Genomic DNA, 20525 nt, shown 5'->3' on the forward strand with positions numbered 1-20525 from the left:
CTTAATTGCGATTCCTTATTTTTCGCAATTAAGGAATCGCAAAAAGCAATATTGATGCATGTACCTGTATGTACTTAAATAAACTACATTTAAATGTGAAACATTGTAGGAAGAATATGAAAAGCAAGGCGGGAGAAGGGCTGTGTTGGAATGGGGCTTCTCCTGCCCATCACTGTCAGACTCACTCCTATACATAGGACAGAGAAGACAGACTGCCCTTGGCCTGGAAGTCTACTGACAGAAAAGTTCTTGGCTGAAACTTATACACAGTGCTTGCAATAACGGCATCTGTTTGGAACACTGTATCTGAAAGATAAACAGAGAATGCTTCCGGGAAACCAGTGGTCCTCGAGACATGCACTGAAATGACCGATAACCATTTCTCTAGGGGTAACTTGCATTGTTGTTGTTTGTTCATAATATCATATTTCGCTTGCTTTTTTTTAATTTAGGCGTCAGCCTCTGCATATCTCTTCCTCGTTGACTTCTGCTTCCTCTCTTACCTCCACTGACCCTGGGACAGTGCGTCCGTTAGGGCATGGGGGCATTGCCCAACTCAAATTCTGGCCCCCAGACCACCCAATTGTATTAGTAAACAGCAAAACATTAAAAAAAGTAATTCATCCCCAGGCCGCTCGCAGCAACAGCATGGCCCTGCATAAGCCAGAGGGGGTGGGGCTTAATGATTTTGATAGACACCTGCACTATTCCTCACATTGCTACTCGCCAGCCAGCCTGGACCCAAGTGCATATGCCGGGTTGGACGGCTGCTGTTCTCCGGCCAGCCCGACATGCGCACTAGAGGCCTCTCTAATAGTCTCAATACCTGCACATTACTGAGCCAGGGTGACTTAAAATGCTGCCCCCGGTCTTTGTAATGAGTGGTGACAGTGTTTGCCCAACAAGCCAATCCAGCCGCTGCTGCAACTGCAGGAACAGCGTCTGGATTAGCGTGAGATGCATGCTCATGAGGGGCCTCCATGCAGTGTGTCATTTTAGGAGGCATGGGTGTGGGAGGAGGCTATTTCACTCCTGCTGGGATTTGTGTCTGACCTCTGATGTACGTTTAAATTAAGAAGGCGGTCAGACACATATGAATGGACCACCAGCGGTAAAGCCCATTTAAGGAATGCAGAGGCGGACGTCGAGTTTTGCCAAACACAAGTAAGTGCTGTTTGGATTTAGGAGTGTGTAACTCACTGGTGTCTAGAGCTGTGGTGAGTGTTTTTGACTGACTATCAATCTTCTGGATGCGAAACCTGGGGTCCAAGTATGCTGTTCTTTTAGTTAATTTCAATATGTTTATTTGGGCTCTTTTATTGCATTGGGGCAGAAAAAGCATTCACTAATCGTGGGGGCCCTTGGGGCACACAGCCCTGCTGCCTTGATAACGAGAGATGTGATGCCGCAAACCATGCGCACACGCTAATCCTGTGTGGTCGTTGCAGGGCCGCCGCTGCACTACAAAGGGGGCCTATGCCATAGCCCGTCTGCCATCTACCAAGAATATCTAAATCAAGGGAGGGAAGGAAGAGCAAGATATTTAACTGAGATCCTACACTCTATCTCCTCCCAGAAAACAGTTAATTTGTCATCGAAATCAGGGTAGTTCCTCCTCTCGCAAGTGGACACAAAGAGTTGAACCAGATTGCTAAGGTACGTGTTGCAGGAAGATCTGAAAATGAGATCTTGGGGCCCTCACACACCTGTTAGGGTGTCATGCTTCATCATTGGACGCTACCTGTCTGGCCGGCGCTGCAGTGCCTGACGGGCCTGGGGGCTTCTTTGTCGGAGATCTTTTGATATGTAGAGGAATGCAAATGAGGGAATTAAATGAGTTTGGTGAGTGAGTGGTGACTAAAATAGGCTCTGGTAACCTAAAAAATTATTTATAAGGAAAGTCACCACTTCTGACTAGTAGATATTCTGGTACCTGAGGACCACATGATAGCACCTCTGTTTTTACCTAGTCCTTGTACCCTTTCCTTATAAATACTTTTTTAAAGTTAACAGGGCCTATTTTATTCACCACTCACTCACCAAACTCATTTATTTCCCTCAGTTGCATTAATCTACACGGCATCTCAGATCAAAAGATCTCCGACAAAGAAGCCCCCAGCCTGTCGGGCACTGCAGCGCCGGCCAGACGATGAGTGCCCAATGATGAAGCATGACACCCTAACAGGTGTGTGAGGGCACCAAGATCTGATTTTAAGATCTTCCAGCGACATGTACCTTAGCAATCTGGTTCAACTATTTGTGTCCACATGGGAGAGGAGGAACTACCCTGATTTTGATAACAAATCTACCAAGAATGCCCATGCAAAAATGTAGTTAATTAACACGACTCTAAAGCCTCATCATGTTAAACAAAGAAATATTTTGAAAAGGGAGCAGGACATGTTCTCATTCTGGCCTGTAGTGTGCTTCTAATAATGTACAAAACAGTAAAGCAATATAGTACTCTAACGGGGTGAAGTCGCGCTCACGGCGTGTGTCCAGTCATGCCTGTGAACTACCTCTCATTTGAAAATCATTGATGAAAACGCATTCCAAAGTAATGCAGGGAATCACATGTGAAGGGCACAAAGTTAAAGAAGGAAATGGATGTCCTGCAAAAAAAAAAAAAAAGCAAAACATATTACCACCATTCTCTGCAATATGCTTATATTTGTAGAAAGATAGAGGCATGCTCCACACAAACTGTACTGTGTGAACTCACATGTGTGCATCCTTGCTTGTTATAAGCCGCTATTCTAAAGTGGTGCCAGCTTTCCTTTGTGTACTGAAGCCATGCAGAGTGACCTTGCATCCTTTCAAACCTCACACGCAGAAGACTGCCATATTCTAGACCACCATCCAAACGTATTGTACTTACGCTTCCCAAAGTGGCACCATCCATTTTTGCTGCAAATTAGCATGTGAAATGTCACCCTTGGGGGTTGTACTCGCCCATCTTCGGCGCATTATCCGCCTCTTTAAGTCTTATCTATCCTGTGTTTTTGTGTTTTCACAGTGGGTAATGCAGTGTTTTGATGCTGCCTACCTGCCTTTCTTGCATAAGATTTTGTTTAAGGCTCAGTGGGTGGATTATCACATAATATGTTTCGCTATCATCAGCTGTGGTATTTACAACCACCAGATTGCGCATCCTCAATCCAGGGTGTGTGCAAAGGATAGAAGGTACGAGGCCACTAGAAAACAGGTGGAGGACACCTCCCCACACTATCTGCCCCAGCACTGACCCCACGTACAGCAGTGTGTTGTGCTGCTGATCGGTTCACGCTCTGTAAGTACTAACACTTCACGCACCACACAACTGAGGCTCCCAGTGCTCTGGTCTTGGCCCAGTGCTCTGGTCTTGGTCCTCGTGACCACTTTCTTGGGTTTTCCTAAGCCGCAGGCCATGGCTTCCTCCAAATCTATGAAGTGTGAGCAAAACTATGCAAACTATAGACATTTGTGGTATAAAAATGCAGAAAATCTTTTTACATACACCCAGGAAATACCATTTCCAAATAAACTTCACTCAACAGCACGCGCTTCCCTCGCTACATTGTCTTATAGGTACTAATGGGTGAGTGAGGTTCTGGTAATGGGTGAGGTTCTGGTAATGAGTGAGTGAAATTCCGCTAATAGCTATCTTTCGCCTAATACCTTACAAAAAAGGTAAAACTGCGTTATTAATGACAGGAGACAGCCTGGAAGACCTGTGTGCTGTACAGTTGTAGCCATCCTCAATATTCGCTCATCCACAAGCTTAGACAATTACACAGTTATTAACCCCTTCGACGCTCATGACGAGCTCGGCTCGTCATGAGTTACGCCTGTCGTACGCTCATGACGAGCTCAGCTCGTCATGAACCGCGGGATTTTAAAAAAGTCAGCGCACAGCGGGAAAACGCGTAGCGCGCAGGGGGTTAAATTAAGCCAGCACTCACTCATCCACAAGCTGACGCCATATATATTTATAAGCAAATTCCAACCACCCACCTTATAAGATGTAGCATGCTACCCAAGTAGGCAAGTTCTTCAACATTCCACATAGGCATTAAGTGCTACATAAATATTGTAATACAATACAATCAGTGTGCAGAGGAAATTGAAGTAAATGGTAGCAATAGGAAGAGTGATGTAGATAAAGCAGGACAAGGAGAATAAAGGAGGACTCTGATATGTAAAAAGTGAGAAAGTGATACATACTGGGAAGGGATACAGAAAACCAAAATGGGAATAGGTAGAAAAAATGTTCTTAAGAGCAGCATTACAGAAATTCATTAAAATGGAATGGAATTATCTAGCTTGGTGTGGCAGGGCATAGAGAAAGGAACAGACCAATGGATGGATGGAAGGGGACAGAAGGGCATACAGGGTACACAAGAGGGGATTTTTATTTTTGAATGTCATCCACAAAGGTATTGTGTTACAGGAATGATCTATTTAGGATATCAACTGTGAAAATCTACCTCAGGTAAGTATATATATCTGCATATAGATTTACTATCCTTAATTCAAAATCTATACGCTTTGAGATACCCACCCTTGAAATCCCTTGGTGACAGTTGCTCTAGCTCTCTGCACTTGCTTGTGCAGGCTAATCCAGGATTATGGGGCACATGCATCAAAGAAAAGACTGGTCGCAAACAGGCAGATTCTCAGAATCTGCCCCTTTGCGACCGGTATTTTTGCATTTGGAATGCATCATCCCAAATGCAAAAATCGCAAATTGCAATTGCGTTTAAGGAATCGCAAATTGTGATGCCTTGAATGCAATACAAGATGGCATTTAAAATAGCGTTTTCGCTATTAGGGTCCGCCAAATACCGAAAAATTAAACCTGATGGTGTTTAGCGTTAACTGTGAATAATGCACTAAAGTGCATTTTTCAAAGTTCCAGGTTACCCACACCCCTTGGGGCATGTGTGTGTGCAACATGGGTTCCCCTATCAATTTCAGGGGTGCAACAGGGTGACACCCTTGCACCCTTTAAATTGCATGCGCAATTTGCGAGTACCTAATGGGCACTCACAAATTGCGCATGCAATTCCCATTCATTCCTATGGGCCTGTAAGCATGTAGGCCCATAGAAATGAATGAAAAGCTATTCCTTAATTGCGACTCACAATTTGCGAGTTGCTATTAAGGAATTTGTAGGAATCACTATTTTTTTAGCGATTCCTTCATGCATAGGATATTGTGATTCCTTATTAGCAAATTCTTATTTTTCGCAAATAAGGAATCGCAAATGGCATTTTTGATGCATATGCCAGTCTTACGCCTCACTACTTTCAAAATTCACCAGCTAAGTATCACCACTTTCAAAATTCACCAGCCGCTACTGTACTGACTATGTTGGCTCCTTTCCATTGATTGTCAAGCTTGAAGTATGTGTGGTGATGCCTTGTGGAATCGTCATTGACTGCAGTGCAACCTCATGTACTCGAATGTGGTCGTCATTATTGTTCTGTTTGATTCCTACTGACAGATGCTGATTAACTTCTCCCCTTCTTTTTTTCCGCATTTATTTCAGTGGGAGTTTGCATATGATCGCTTTATTGTGGACCCAGGAATCAGCTATGAAGTGGTTGTTCATCACCTGCCCATGTTGGATGGCAGACAGGATATGAACCAGATATCTCACAGCTATACCGTGCCTGGTTAGTAGTTTTCTGTTGCACCCTTTTTGCAGCAGTCCGGGGCAGATGAGTCTCTGTACAGGATAAAGAGAGTCAACGGAGGGATGTCCTTGTAGTCACTGTTTCTCAAGAATGCTAAATAGTAGTGTTCAAAGACTCCCTAATGTTTCCCTAAAAGCTCTGAGTTTGTTTCAGAATAACTGTACCATGAAAGCAAGCCTTTGCAAATGTGTTTGACCTGCTTGAGCTGAAGGTAAGGTCGTTTTACCTCTGTGTATTGTACCACATTGAGCCATGAAGGTGGATGGTTGGGTGTTTTTGTTGTTTGTTTTGGTTGTATCCTATTAAAAGAATGGTTCGCATAACTGAGAAGCCTTTCCAGCATAAGCGAGACTCATCATTTTTTAATGCTATCAAAATATTCTCAGCCGAGAAAGGCGTGTCGTTGTTCCCAGAGCTGTCACCTGGCTAGCAGACGTTTGCTGCACTGTGACTGAAACTCATAGAGGAGGTATAGTGCTCGGTGTAAGGAGGAACATGACTTGAACGCCCAGTCATGTTTGAGGGAAACTGGATGTCCTCGTAGGGGAAACGTCTAGGGATGTTCTCTTGGAGGGAGATGCTAGATGCTTGTCGGAAGCAATTAAGGAGGTTCTGGATTCTGGAGGCAAAGCTATGCTTGTGATGCTGGACCTGTCGGCGGCCTTTGACACCGTCCCCCATGAGGGTTTCCTCGTCAGACTTCATGAGATCGGTCTGAGGGGGACGGTGCTCAGCTGGTTTAGATCTTTTTTGGCTGGCCGCCGACAAACGATCTGGGCCCCCCCTGCTCTGCCGTGATGCCGCCTTTGGGAGTCGGAGTGCCGCAGGGCTCAGTATTGAGCCTGACTCTTTTTAACATCTTTATGACCCCCTTAGCGGCACTGGCGGAGACGTTTGGGGCCCAGATCGTTTCCTATGCCGATGATACCCAGCTCCTCTTTACATGTGGGAAAGGAGCAGATTTTGATGGAGAGAGTATTCGTGGGTGCCTTGAGGCTGTTTTTAACTGGTTTCAGTTTAACAGCCTCAAGTGCAACTCAGATAAATCCAAAGTACTCTTTTTCGGCTGCCTGTCGGATCCAGACTGGCAGGAATGGTGGCCTGCCATCAACTGTGTTTTTTGCAACATGTTCCCTCCAGCAAGCTCCTCCCAGCTAGCCAAGAATCTGGGGATCAAGATCGACAATGGTCTGTCGTTGAGGTCACAGATCTTGGGCCTTACAGGTACATGCTTTGGCCTCTTGAAGATGCTCCGCAAGTTTTTGCCGATGCTTCCGGAAAATCATAGGAAGACTACGGTCCAGGCCTTAATTGGCTCGAGACTGGACTACTCTAACGTCCTTTATCTCGGCTTGCCGGAGTATCTTCTGCAACGGCTGCAGGTGGTCCAGAACTCGGCTGTGCGGGCCATTTTTGGCCTGCACAGGCGAGTCAGAGCCTCTGGCCTCCTGCAGTCACTTCATTGGCTGCCTGTCCGGAAGCGGATAGTTTTTAAAGCCTTGACCCTGGCCCACAAGGCTCTTTATGCCACGGGAGCGAAATATCTCCAGAAGAGGCTAGCCTTTTATCACCCTACCCGTTCCCTCAGATCCAAGTCTCTTTCCCTGGCCGTGGTCCCCCGAGTAAAGAAGGCACGCATTGGGGGCCGATCTTTCAGGCTGTTGGCACCACAGCTTTGGAATACTCTGCCAGTGGCATTGCGGAGTACCTCCAATCTGTTGACCTTTAGGAAGGGCCTGAAAACTTGGCTCTATGCTCTTTAGGTACGTTCTTTTCCGCTCCCTTTCTTTTGTGGTGTTGTGTTTCTACTGCAGGTTTACATCAAAGCGCTGGGACACTCCTAGGAGTAGCCGCGCGCTATACAAGACCTCTGTAACATTAACATTAACATTAGAAAAATAGACGCAATGCTCTTCCACCATCATTTCTAGTTTTCTGATCACTGGAAAGGTCTGTAATGCCGAATGTTTTTATCTTTGGATGGCATATTTTCCATTTGCCCCTTTGCCACTCAGAGCATTAGTTCTAATCTATACTGTGGCACCCAACCAGCTGTGTATATGTACCACATACTATGCATCAGTCCAAAGCACCAGTATACAACATCTGCTTTTATTGTAAAGCGCTCTGATACCCTCACTGGGTCTAGTTCGCGCTATATAAAACTTTATAAATAAAAAAAATATATATATATCAAACTCAATCTCAAGTTGTGTTGTTATCGGGAGTGGTTTGCAGCCTATGCCACTGGGCGGTCTATAGGCGGCTTTATTTGAGTTATTGACGTACTGGATTACCCCTAAATGCAGAGAACCTGAGCACCTTCCTATTGCTATTGAGGCACAGCACTTTTAAAGAACATGTATATTTTTAGAGAAATAAATTATGATAATCGAAATATTAAACAATTCTGTGTGATTGTCTATCCCTTTAAATGTCTGTCCTTGCACACTGTTCATGGATCCTCTGTAGCTTGTTGAGGCTGCCCTTTTTTCTTGATCTGCAGTGCACTATGTGGCATCCTTGGTATTGTACATTCCATGTGTATTTCTGGAACAGACCCTCCTTCATTCTTTCCATTGTTGATAAGCTGGGCTAGAATTGTGAAGAGAGAGCCCACACAGTTTATCCTGCTTACAGAATGGGTCTTTACGATGACATGTCAGTGGTTGCGACCCATCTTCTTAGCCCAGGTACATGTGATCCTGTATCTCTAGGACCGGCTGCTAAAGGCAGTTTCCACGCCGCTAGTTTAGATCATCTGCGGAGCACAATATTGCTGATGTTCGACTTTGGGTTCTCCATCAATGGATACAAGTCTTGATTCCAGTTCATGCACAGGCTGCCTTTATTTAGGTCATCATCGAGATCGTTTCCCTGGGAGCCTTTCTGCCCCTGCAGTGAGCCTAGGGTGCTCAGGCTATGCTGTTGTGGATGAAAGCTGCTCTTCAACATCTATAGTTTTGTGGCTGCCAGACCTCTTAGCATCTTATAGATTGTTGGTACCTTCCACTTGGTGGCACATAAGGGCATTCAGTTAGAACTTTCACAATTGTGGGGGCTTTGTTTTTCTAATTAGAACATTCTGCCCTCGTGAGGCAGAATGTTCTAATAGCGTTACAGCCTGCTGTAGCTGGGCTTTACCAGCCATTAAAGGCTCTGTACCTTGTTAAAGGCCCTTTCCTTCGACTCAGGCCTTTAACAAGGGAGTGGGCCTTTAATGGCCGGCTTAGTCTGCTTCAGCCAGCTATAAAGCTATATTACATCACATTGCCTACTGCGAGAGCCAGCAGCTGAGTGGAAAGGCAGATCAGGTCATATAACATAATTAAAGCAGCTGTTTAAAAATGTGACATTTTTTTTCTCCTCTGTTTTTCTAGCTTACAGTGACAAGCAGAAAGGTGTTACTTATAGCATTATGTTTATTTTTTGCATCAATAGGTAATTATAGACTAGTTAGAATCTTTCTGCATTTTTTTGCTCATTTCGAACGACTAGCTAAAAAACGGACTTGTGTTAAACGGATTCTAAAATCTTTTCGCAACTAATGTCTAAAAGCTTTTTTGATTAATTTTGCACTAGAGGTTTTATTTTTATGCTTCATATTTGCAAACATTCTTTCCCTTTCATATGAAAGAGCTACACACCAAGGATTAAGGGCTTTGTAGGAAAGGGGAAGGTGTGACAATTTTTATATAGGATAAAGTATTCCTTGCAGTACATGATTTACATATTTCAAGTCACCTCTGAGTTCCATAATCTTGTAAAGGAACTCAACCTTCAGCCTCATTCATCTATATGGTCATGGAACTCCTCAGTGACTTGCAATATTCCTATAATGTATGGCAGGGGGAACTTTATTGCATATATTATATCTATAAAACTTTCAGTGGCATGTTTCATCATTAGGTTACTAGCAAAAATGATGGGACCCCCTCAGGACTTGATCAAGTCAGGGAAGGAGGGGAATAGAACAACATGACATAGAGAAAGGATTTCCCTTACCTACCACATAATTATAGTACAACAATAATTCAAATAATTAATCAAATGTTGGTGACAAAGGCTCAACCATGACTTACAATCTTTCAAAAAATATATAGTTTATTCCATATTTATACATATAAATTCCATTAGTTTGCATCAATTAACATTCCTTTGTCAGTTCATCAAATATTATGAAGTTAGCAATTTTTATAAAGACAAAGCATTTTTTTATAAAAAGTGTGAACACAGAAAAGCATAATAAAGTGCAAATAAGTCAAACATATATACCAATTTAATTGGCTACAAGTTGATACATAATTCATTAAGCCCCTGGTAAAAGAAGAAAACAGTGCGAACAACTACACACATTCATAACAATCTCCACATTCTCACTCAGACTACACACACTCCCACAACATTTGAAACAAGGAAGTAAAATCATGAATCCAGGTCTCCAAGATCAATGTGAGACCCCGCACTTGGTTGACTCGCGTTTCGGCGGCTCAAGGCAACCTTCTTCATGACCACTTCCAATAAAACAACCCAAGTATCCAGGGGATATAAAAAAGTGTTGGCGATTCAGGAGGAGTTCTAATGGAATAATCCAAATATAGAATTTAGATGTTCATTTTGTGTATATCTTCCAATTTATGATCCCTTTGTAAATTGTTGTTGGAGTTAGTTAGGATTTCAGTAGTTACTTCATGCGACACGATTCTTGACTTTCTTTTTAAAATAATTTTTGTTCCCAGCTCTGGTAGATATTAGGTGTGTTCACTGGGTCTTATAAATCTTATAAGTCTTATAAATCCATCTTCTACTAAGAATCTTGAGAGGGTACGCCAACCAAACCTTTCAATGTCCTTACTAGAATGGAATCTCAATCTGTCTCCTGGTAGACTCCAAACGTTTGGAGTCTACCAGGAGACGGATACGCCAGGATTGAGGTTCCATTCTAGTAAGGACATTTAAAGGTTTGGTTGGCGTACCCTCTCAAGATTCTTAGTCCACAACAGAGTACAAATATTGGATCTTTCCCCAACAAGGGGAGAAGGAGAGCTTAGTCAAAAGGCACAATGGACAGGGGACTAGGCAGACTAGCAGTCAAGGTGAGAGATTCAGGGGAGAGAGGATAGGAACTAGGGATGTAGACAAAGAGAGAAAGAGTACTAAATGGGAACAGATCTAATTAATGAGTTATTATATTGCGATGTCTAGACCTGAAGGAATCAGAGCGCTTTACATAAGAAACAATAATATTGCAATTTCCATCAGTTAAAAGTTACATATGTATCAAGAAAAGCATTTAGAGAACATAGGGGAAAAGGTGAATGGAGCAATGAAGGGTACGGGATAGGGTAAAGGGGTAAGAGGAAGATAGGACATAGAGACGAGGGGATAATCTGCCCAAGGTCCGGCTGGGTAGGGGACAGCAGGGGGGGGTGGGGGGAGTCCACAACCCATCTCCTCTTTATCTATATGATAGCTATACCGGGCATCAGCCAAATCGCTAGGTCTCCACAGTCTGGGGTAAGTTCCGCAGGTTCCAAGTCCTGATGTGTAGGCAGGTTAGGGGATAGGATCAAGGTCTGGTCAATGTCCAATTGTTGTCCCAGGGAAGTAAAACAACGTGTAGGGGACCACTACGGAAGCCATCATTGGCGTCAGGCAGGGGACTGTACTGTACACTGGTGGCCTTCCTAAGGTCAGGCATCTGGCAGTTAAAGTCAATATCCAGGACATCGGCCGCCAGAGAATAACAAATCGAACGTGCACACACCATCACACGCACAGACATGCACAAGCACACACAAATGTGGGCACACACTCACATATGCTCACAGATGCATACACACAAGCACATATGAAACATCCAAAAAAACAAGCACACATAAAATCCCATGCTCTAATACAAAAAACACCCAAACACATGCACACGCAAACACCATCAGATGCACAGACATGCACAAGCACACTCAAATGCGCTCACATACACGCAGACATGCACACACACACAAGCACACATATAATCCCATGCTCCAGAACAAAAATACCCAAGGACGTACACACAAATACATGCACACACACACACCATCACACGCACAGACATGCACAAGCACACACAAATGTGCGCACACACTCTCACACGTGAACAGAGAGCACACACAAACACGCATACAGAAACATCCACACACACAAGCACACATATAAACCCATGCTCTAATACAAAAACACTCAAATACATGTACACAACATCGCACGCACAGAAAGAAGCACACATACAAACACATGCACACATAGAATCACATACTTTAATACAAAAACACCCAAATACATGTCCACACCATCACACGCACAGACATGCACAAGCACACACAAATGTGAGCATAGTCTTTCATACATGCACATGCGCACACACACACGTGCGTCCGCACACACCCCCTCATACATGCACACACAAAAGCACTCCCCCTCCCTACCCCTCCCCCGACCCCCTCCATGTGCACCCTCAACTCCCCCAATAACCTGGGGGCCCGCAACGGGTCCCCAACAGCAAATCCACATGCTTTTATGTGGCGCCATGCCGCCACGGAAAGGCTGCTTCTCACACTCATGCTAATATGGATGGCGGTGTCTAGCAGACTCCGCCACCATATCCAGCCCCTTTTCCGCCCGGTCGACTGGTTGACTGGCGGGAAACCGGCAGACGGTCTTTCCATCCGCCAGGGTCCCCTGTCATACTAATATGGCGGGGGGAAATGGGTGGCAGGCGGAGGGAAATGTAGGGCGGATCGCCACCACCATGCGGGCGGTGGCGGTGGCGATCCGCCCTACATCGTACTCAACCCCTAAGACTTTATGGGCGGCATACACTAATCAGAACCCCTCACTTATTAAAACAAATAATAGATGTTTTCACAAACATAATGTGTGTTTACTGATAAGTGGTCCTTCCAATATATGTATTTTGGAAAGTAGCCTATTTCTTCATCTGTTAATGACCATTGGATAAATAAAAGTGTCAACTTTATTGGCCGTCTTTATGGGTAGTTTTTCTGTAGATCCAGTGCTGTTCTTTTAGATGCACGTTGTATATTTAACCTGTGGACTGGAGTTGGGTATTTGCAATTTTGTTTAAATAGCTTTCTAGGACAGCTCATATTCTGAGTGACTATATGCTTTGAAATTGGGTTATACGTTTTTGTTGTCTGATTGCCACGTCTAATAGTGCTGAGGAGTTCTGTGATCGTAGTCCTGACCTTTCGTGAAGTCATTCCTATATGTCTGAGTCTTCTGGGAGAGGTGATTATATAAATCACAAAGTCACTTTTGCAGTTAGTTAGGGAAATTTGTTTCCACTGAGTTTGCGACCTAAATCTCTTACCAGTGTGGAAAGCCCCCACACTTTCCACATTGTTAGTAGCATGTTACTGGAAGGCAAGACAATAATCTTGTATGGGTCCTGTATGGTTTTTTTGCAGCTTAGGTCTGGTGCGAATAAGATGCTCTCACATACTCTTCTCTCTTTTAACTTCTAAGAATGGTTGTTAGTAAATGAAGTTGCCCACAAAAAACATTTGCTAACATTTCTTAATACTTTTCTTTAGTCTTTTGGCTATGGGGGACTAAGTGATTAACGGGGTCATCCTCTCAGTTTTTCTCTAGGTGTGGTCTCAAGTAATATTCCCCTATTTTTTCTTGCACGCTGTCTTACCCTTTTGATGATTCTCTTATGGTAGTTCCTTGTCTCTTGTTTCTCGGATAGTGCCCGGGCCTATTCTATAAATATTTCTACCTCAGTACAGTTTTGTCTAATGTGGTAAAACGGGCCAAACGGGAGGTTTTCCTTCAGTGCTCTTGAACTGTGACTATTAAACAGTAAAAGTGAACTTTTATTGGTGGCTTTTTTGGTATACCTCACTTACTATAATGCCATCCTCAGCTTTTCTCAGCAAATACAGAAACTCCATTTCATATTTTCGATTGTGTATTGTGAAATGTAGATGTTGGTCAATTTGATTAATCCAAGTTGTAAATTGTTGCAAAGTGTTATCAGCACGCTTCTACATCAGCAGTATATGGCCTATAAATTGCGGGGAAACCTTTTGACCGTGTAATAAATATTCATTTCAAAATCATGAACATACAGGCAGGACAAACTGGGTGCAGATGTAATACTATAGAGATCCTACCAATCTAATCGTTAATATTGTGTTCAAATGGGAATAATTCCTTTGTGAGGACAGTTTTAGCTAGAGCCATAACCAACAAGATTGGGTACTGCCAAATTGAACCACTAAATTATTCTTTCCACAATGCACAGTGTGGCTTCCGGTGTGATGTTAGGGGCCTTGCTTCCACTTCTACTAAGATTTCTCGGGTCTAATCAGAAGTAATATCTTTTATCAAATTCAGAGCATCCTTAGTATCTTTTTAAATTGGTTCTCTGTATTAATTTCTCTTAAAGTAGCATGCACAGTGCGACAAGGCTCTTACCTGACGCTGCTGCGTTTTAGCATATAATGTTGTGTTCTGATGCAGATGCTTCAGCAGTACCACATGAATTTTGAAGTGTGCAATGAAATTACCCAGATTTCAGTCATGGAGCCCTCACCAAATACCTTCATCGTATCTCCATGTTGGTAAAAAGGACTGGGCCGAGGACGTGAATAAGAACGGTCCTCATTGCTGCCCATCACGGCACAGGAGCCGATTTGCATTGAACAGAACCTGGACCCAGGAGGGAACAGTTCCAACAAAGGACGTATGCAGTCCCTGACACACTTTTTCTTGTATAAAAACCTACAACTGCAGAAGACTACATTTACTCATTAAGCCCTGATGAAGTCCACACAAGGTGGATGAAACGTGTCAGCTGTTTGGCTGTTTTGTGTTGGAAAAGAAGAATAAAGAAAATTTTGTGATACCAACAGTGGATGGACAAAATTACTTTTGGAATTGGTGGTGCCCTCCACATTTGAGCAAAAATTAACATTAGTCTTGGTGATTGCACTTTGGAAACGGCGGGAGCGGTGGAGATGTATACCGTTGGAGCTAAATACTTATAATTCTGGATTCTTTGTGGGGGATTGTTTTGAGGGAGATGTGCTTCACAGCTACACTGAAGTGTACATGTTCGGCTTGCTGTTTCATTTGGGGAGTATAAAAAGGATATTGTTGCATTAAGTGAGGATGAAACTGAAATTTCTGATGTTGGTACACTTGAGTGCAACTTATTTGAGAGGCCCTTCATATTGAGACCATTTGTCAATCTTGCAGCATATTACAGTAACCTCCGCAAAATACTTTAGTACTGTGGTAATAAAGGGAGTGGCAACTTCCAGTGCCCATGGTTTGTAAAATCCACCAGCTTCTTCAAGCAGAAAATCTGTGCTAACTCCTGCTAGTGTTCTGGTTCACACCGATCTAATTAAAAAATGATGGACCACATTTAGAGTGTTTAGACCTAAGCAACTATACTAAGCCTCTGCAAATGAGAATCTGAAAGCTGCCTTGAAACAATTCACTGGTAGAGTATAAAATGAAGGCGACTGGTGCAAAGGCCTATACTATTGGATATTTCAACCTACAGGTTACATGTGTCCCCAGGCACCAAAAGTTGCCAGAAATCTTGCAATAACTCATCTACGCCGACATGTAGCTCGATGGTTTCAAGTCAGATCTGGCACTTACTCAGATGTGACTTCAGTGACCCACAGAGTCCACCTCCAGGGTCTCTTGTGTCAGTCCACTTCGTTCTACTGGCTTTAAAGTGGATCCAGTAGGCTCTCTACTGAAGTTAATCTGTTTTGAAGCAATCCTACAGATTCTGTTTCTGGTCCGTTGTGCATTTCTATTCTATCTGGTATCTTTACCTTAAATACGTTGGATTTCTGGACCTCTGGTGGTTGGTAGATATATCCACAATAAAACTTTCAAAGGGTGCCACCTGTCCTGATCTTGGTCTGGATCCAGCTCCTGAGGTAATTTTGAGGACTTAATGTTCCGGTTGTCTTCCCTCTGCCATTTCATGTCAACCCAGTATATAGATGTTCCTCCTATCTGATGTTCTTCTTGATTGCGGGCAGGTGTTCTGTTTGGGGTCCACCCTCGACTCTGACCCAGACATCGACTTCAGACTTGGCTCATGCATGAGAGGCCGGACTCCTGTGCTTAGCTCTCTTCCAGTGCTACCAGCCCACTCCTGTCATGTTTCTGGATCAATGTTGATAGCCAGGCTCCAGCATCCTTTGGCAATCTCTGGCGTGCCTTTGAATCCCCAGACGTTTCCAGTACCTTGGCTCCTATCTGCTTTGCTCTATCTTGAACAGACCCTCTCGAACCTTTCAACATCAGCACCGATGATGGCGAGAAGGCTGGCTGAAGGCCCTGGCACTGTTCTCCAGGTTGAAAAAAACAGGTTGTGGTCTCACCCTCCCAAAAAATCTAGGGTTTAGAACTTTAACAATTCATCTTTTATTTAATTATTAGAGAGTGTACATCCATAGTTCCATCAATTGCATACATTTTTTTTTATTTGGCCAGCTTGTATGAAACATTGTATGACATTTGAATATGCCAGCACGTGTTTTCGTGACAGTTTAGTAAGGTATTGTTTCACGGGGCATCTAGAGACAGTCCGTATAGAATACCTAATTAGTGAAAATTGAAGGCACAACGGTGGATATACTCAACATTTTCTTAGAAGTGCACACGCTGGAACAAACTGCATTAATCATAATGCTCAGGGGTAAACCCGCTGGTAGGAGGAGCAGTGTGCGACCATATGGATTTCTGTTTATTTTGGCTCCCTTGAGCCGGTCGAGCTGACGAGCTCATGGTTACGCACCTGCGCGCCGCAAGAGGTATCAAGACCTGAGAACATTTTTGGCAACCTACGCAGCAGCCCCATACATACGCCTATTCCCTGCTGATGAAAGGTAACGACCTAGAAACACGTGTCCAGGGATGGCCAGCACAACGGTGGATATACTCAACATTTTCTTAGAAGCGCACACGCTGGAACAAACTGCATTAACCATAATGCTCAGGGGTAAACCCGCTGGTAGGAGGAGCAGTGTGCGACCATATGGATTTCTGAAGGCAATAATTAGAATAGCCGCGCCCCGTGCAGGTAGGAGCAGGGGGGCAGGGTGGGGGAAAGGATTTCGACAGACAAATGACGAGCAAAAATTAAGTATTTATTTAATTTTACTTTGTCTTCGTACATCGAAATCCCCCCTAACCCAGCCCCAATTGCTTTACCTGCACGGAAATAATGAGGAAGTGACAGAAAGCAAGGAAAGGTTTCTTTGTCAATCACAATCAGAGAAAAGCCTAGTATGCGCTTCCATGGGCATAATTCAGACGTTTAGACGTTGATCACTTCTCCAAGTAAAAGAGACCCCGCCGTGTGTCGGTGTTCTTTTATAACGGTTGCTCTCTTGTATACGCCACATGTTTTCCGGGGTGTAAGATCCTGTGATGGCGGGCTCAGGATATCTGTCCCGAAGCACTGTACTCTAACCCATGAAAGAGCGTTACTTGTTATCCTATTGAATAATGTGTTTTTCGGTAAAAATTATTACACATGAAACATGATGACCGTTTCTCAATCATCACATCATTTACAACTAGTGTGCAAGAAAGAATAATTATGTTTGGAGTCAAATGTTCAAAACAGATTAAATTAATTTTACTTCCCTAAAATTACGGTGTATCCTCGGTGGATTTCAAACCCTGATATCTTGCTTTGATGCCCTTGATCAATTCTTTTATGCTTTTCAGATGTGTAAATCCTCCAGCAAGAATTCTTTTGAAGTAATGACAGGGATATTCCATTAATAATAACATGCACTAAGAATATTACTTTTATATCCTGCAATTCACAAATAATATATTTAATCCTGATCTCTTCCTGTGGGTTCCACAATCAATTATTTCAGCTATACCAAAGGTGTAGAGTCAGGAAATGAATTATTTAGAGGTGATAAAGAGATCTCCCCTCGGAATAATTCATTGTCTGGCTGTACACATGTAAGACTAATCACCTGCTCTGACTCTAGCTACCCCTGGAAAGACTGTGCTTCATGCAGCATCCCTTTCCTCTCTTCTGAATGAGCCCTGGTGACAACTGAACTCTCTCACCCAAATGAATCTGCCAATTCTCTGTCAAAAGAAGCAGAACTGACGTCCATCTTATCACTTCCGCCAAATGCAGTAGTTGCAGGTTCGCTAGCGGAGAATCTGCACTGATGGTGCTGTGTCCTGTCTTTATCAAACTTCAAGAAACCCTGACAATACTGTTCCTAACTGGGGATCTTACAAGGAGTTTAAGAAAAATGATTAAGAAGTATTGAAGCCAAACTTGGTGCAGTGTGGTGACAATACCAAGAGGGCACCACTATCCGAGAGCAGTACTACACTGTCCGAGAGGGCAGACCTGCTGCAGATCAGAATGTCTGTCCAAAGCCTGAATCACAGGCATTCTTGATGTCTTCATAGAGAAGGCGCGAATTACCTGGGGAGCAAAGGTATTACTTTAGATCTGTCCAGTGGCGGCTCCCTCTCCCCATTAGGGCAGAGTAGCATCGCCCCCAAGCTGCCAGTGTAGCAAAAGTAAAGTGAAAAATAAAATGGTAATAAACTGTACTACCGTTTTATTTTTCATTGCTCCCAGCCAGAGCAGTGTTTTGGGGCGGGGCTGCTGCTGACAGTAGGCAGGGGAGTGGTGCTCACTCCACCATTTTACATTGCGCAGGTCTCTGACCAGCTGTCTTGAGACAGCCAGGCTAACATGCACTGTGTAAACCTCTCCACCTAGCTGTCTTCTAGGTGGAGAGCAGGCACAGGCCTCCAGCTGGAGCCTGGAGCTAAGCCTCTCCAGCCAATCCTGGCGCTGTTCTCATGCTGCTCATCTTCAGCATGAGAGCAGCATTGGGATTTGGAGTGGGTTGGCTGAGGCTCCAGGAAGATTCGAGGTGACGAGGAAGCGTGGGTAAGTACATTTTTTAATTTTATTTTTTGGCACACTGGCAGGCACTATGAGAAACTCGCATTGCCTTCAGCCATAATTCCAAAGCTCTGTCACAGCTCGTTATAATATCTATTAACGAGCCATGATTGCTAGCTTTGGAGTGTGAACCTAAAGGCTTTGCGAGTTATCACGGTTTCTGCCACTGGGTTTGGCACGGTCTTCACGACCCTCCACCGTTGAGAGCCACTGACTGCCACTGCTTTTGTCAGAAGCAGAAGAGTGAAGATGGATGTCTTGTGAGACCTTCACCAGTGTGTGCTTTTCCTCTGCATCGGTTCTAAATGGGAAGCCTTTGCTAAGACATGGAGAGAAATCAGAGGGTAGGTGCTTAGGGTCACATGCATCAAGCTTTTTTCTGGTCGCACACGAGCCGGTTATCAGAATCCGCCTGTTTGCGACCGGAAAAAGAACTTTTACGATGCATGTACCTTTTTGCATTCTCAATATAGGTAATCGCAATGTATTGCGATTACCTAAATTGCGAATACACTTAGGGAATCGCAAATTGGGATTCCCTATTTGAGATGCATCAAGCATTTCCTAAATGCTACTTTGCATTTAGGAAACGCTAATTACCATCAACTTCAAGTTGATGGTAGTTTGCAAATTCTTTGAAAAATGCACTAAGTCAAAGTGACATATGGCGCACACATATGCCCTTAGATGTGTGTGTGCCACATGTGCACACTTACCTTTTGGTGGGGTGCATCAGGGGCCTTAGGTCCCCTAGCACCCTTGGAATTGCATTCGCAATTTGCGATTACCAATTGGGTAATCGCAATTTGCGAATGCATTCTCATTCATTCCTATGGCCCTACAGGCCCACAGGACTGCTTGGAGTGACATTATCTAATAGCAATTTGCAATTTGCAAATCGTTCTAAGGTAATGTGTGGGAATCGCAATTTATTTTGCAATTCCTACATGCATAAGGAAGTTTGATTCCTAAAAAATCGCTATTTGGGAATCGCGATTCATTATGTTGGTGCATGTGGCCCTTAGGTCTTTGGGAATACGAGTCCCAATGACCCCGTTTGTTCTATCTTGAGCCCAGGACATATTGCTTCTGATGAGCAAATATTGCACTGTAGGTCAGTAGGAATTCCCACGTTGTTTTTCAGGTCATGGCACTTTGTAACATCCTTCATTAATGTGAAATCAGTATTTTACCCCGATTAATCACTGCTGCACTTCTACAACCCCAAAATATTCTTTAAGTCTTTTATTAAGTAGCATTTTCTATCTGATCTTCTAATACCTTTTGTCTTTTCATGGGCAGGTTGCAATGACACTAAAATGAAGAAGACCAGTCCCTGTGAGCTGATAGGTAAGTAGGCCTTCCTTCCTGCAGCATTATGCACAGCCTTTCTGGGGAAAGAAGAGGGAATACAGCTATTTTTCCTTTTACAATTGTGCAAGTGTTTTGCCTTAGGTAGCCTTTTGGTTGAAATTCAAGCTAACAATACCTAGAAACCGAATGGTTAATAGAATGTTTTTTTCTCCTTCAGCCTTTCATGTTCGGTCCTATTTGTTGTAAGTAATTAGCTGGCGTTAACCTTATCTCTGAAGCAGGCAGAGCCGCCATTCTCTCCAGTTGACTCAGTTCCGTATTCAGTTGGTAGCACTCTCTGCTGTTATTAGCTCTAAGTTCTGGAGCAAGGGACAGCCGTAAATTCATAACCTTGAAATCATTACCAGCTGCAATATCTGAAAAATTCTGAAATATCATCAAAAATAGTTTGTAATGCATTTTTTCGTCTTTCAACTTTTTGCGACATATACAAACTAATAGCCAAACAGAACCATACCTGAATAAAGCACTGG

General features: G+C 43.6%; 1 protein-coding gene across 1 annotated transcript in view; it reads left to right on the forward strand.

The window, feature by feature from the left end:
• IL17RA (interleukin 17 receptor A) overlaps positions 1–20525 on the forward strand; it is a 263698-nt gene that overhangs the window by 142819 nt on the left and 100354 nt on the right. Inside the window, exons 5-6 of the mRNA XM_086952880.1 lie at positions 5531–5657; positions 19981–20028. Coding sequence (XP_086809006.1) covers positions 5531–5657; positions 19981–20028 — 175 coding nt within the window. The remainder of the gene's footprint in view (positions 1–5530; positions 5658–19980; positions 20029–20525) is intronic.

This window comes from Lissotriton vulgaris, chromosome 1_2 (assembly GCF_964263255.1).
Source record: "Lissotriton vulgaris chromosome 1_2, aLisVul1.2, whole genome shotgun sequence".
Classification (NCBI taxonomy): domain Eukaryota; kingdom Metazoa; phylum Chordata; class Amphibia; order Caudata; family Salamandridae; genus Lissotriton; species Lissotriton vulgaris.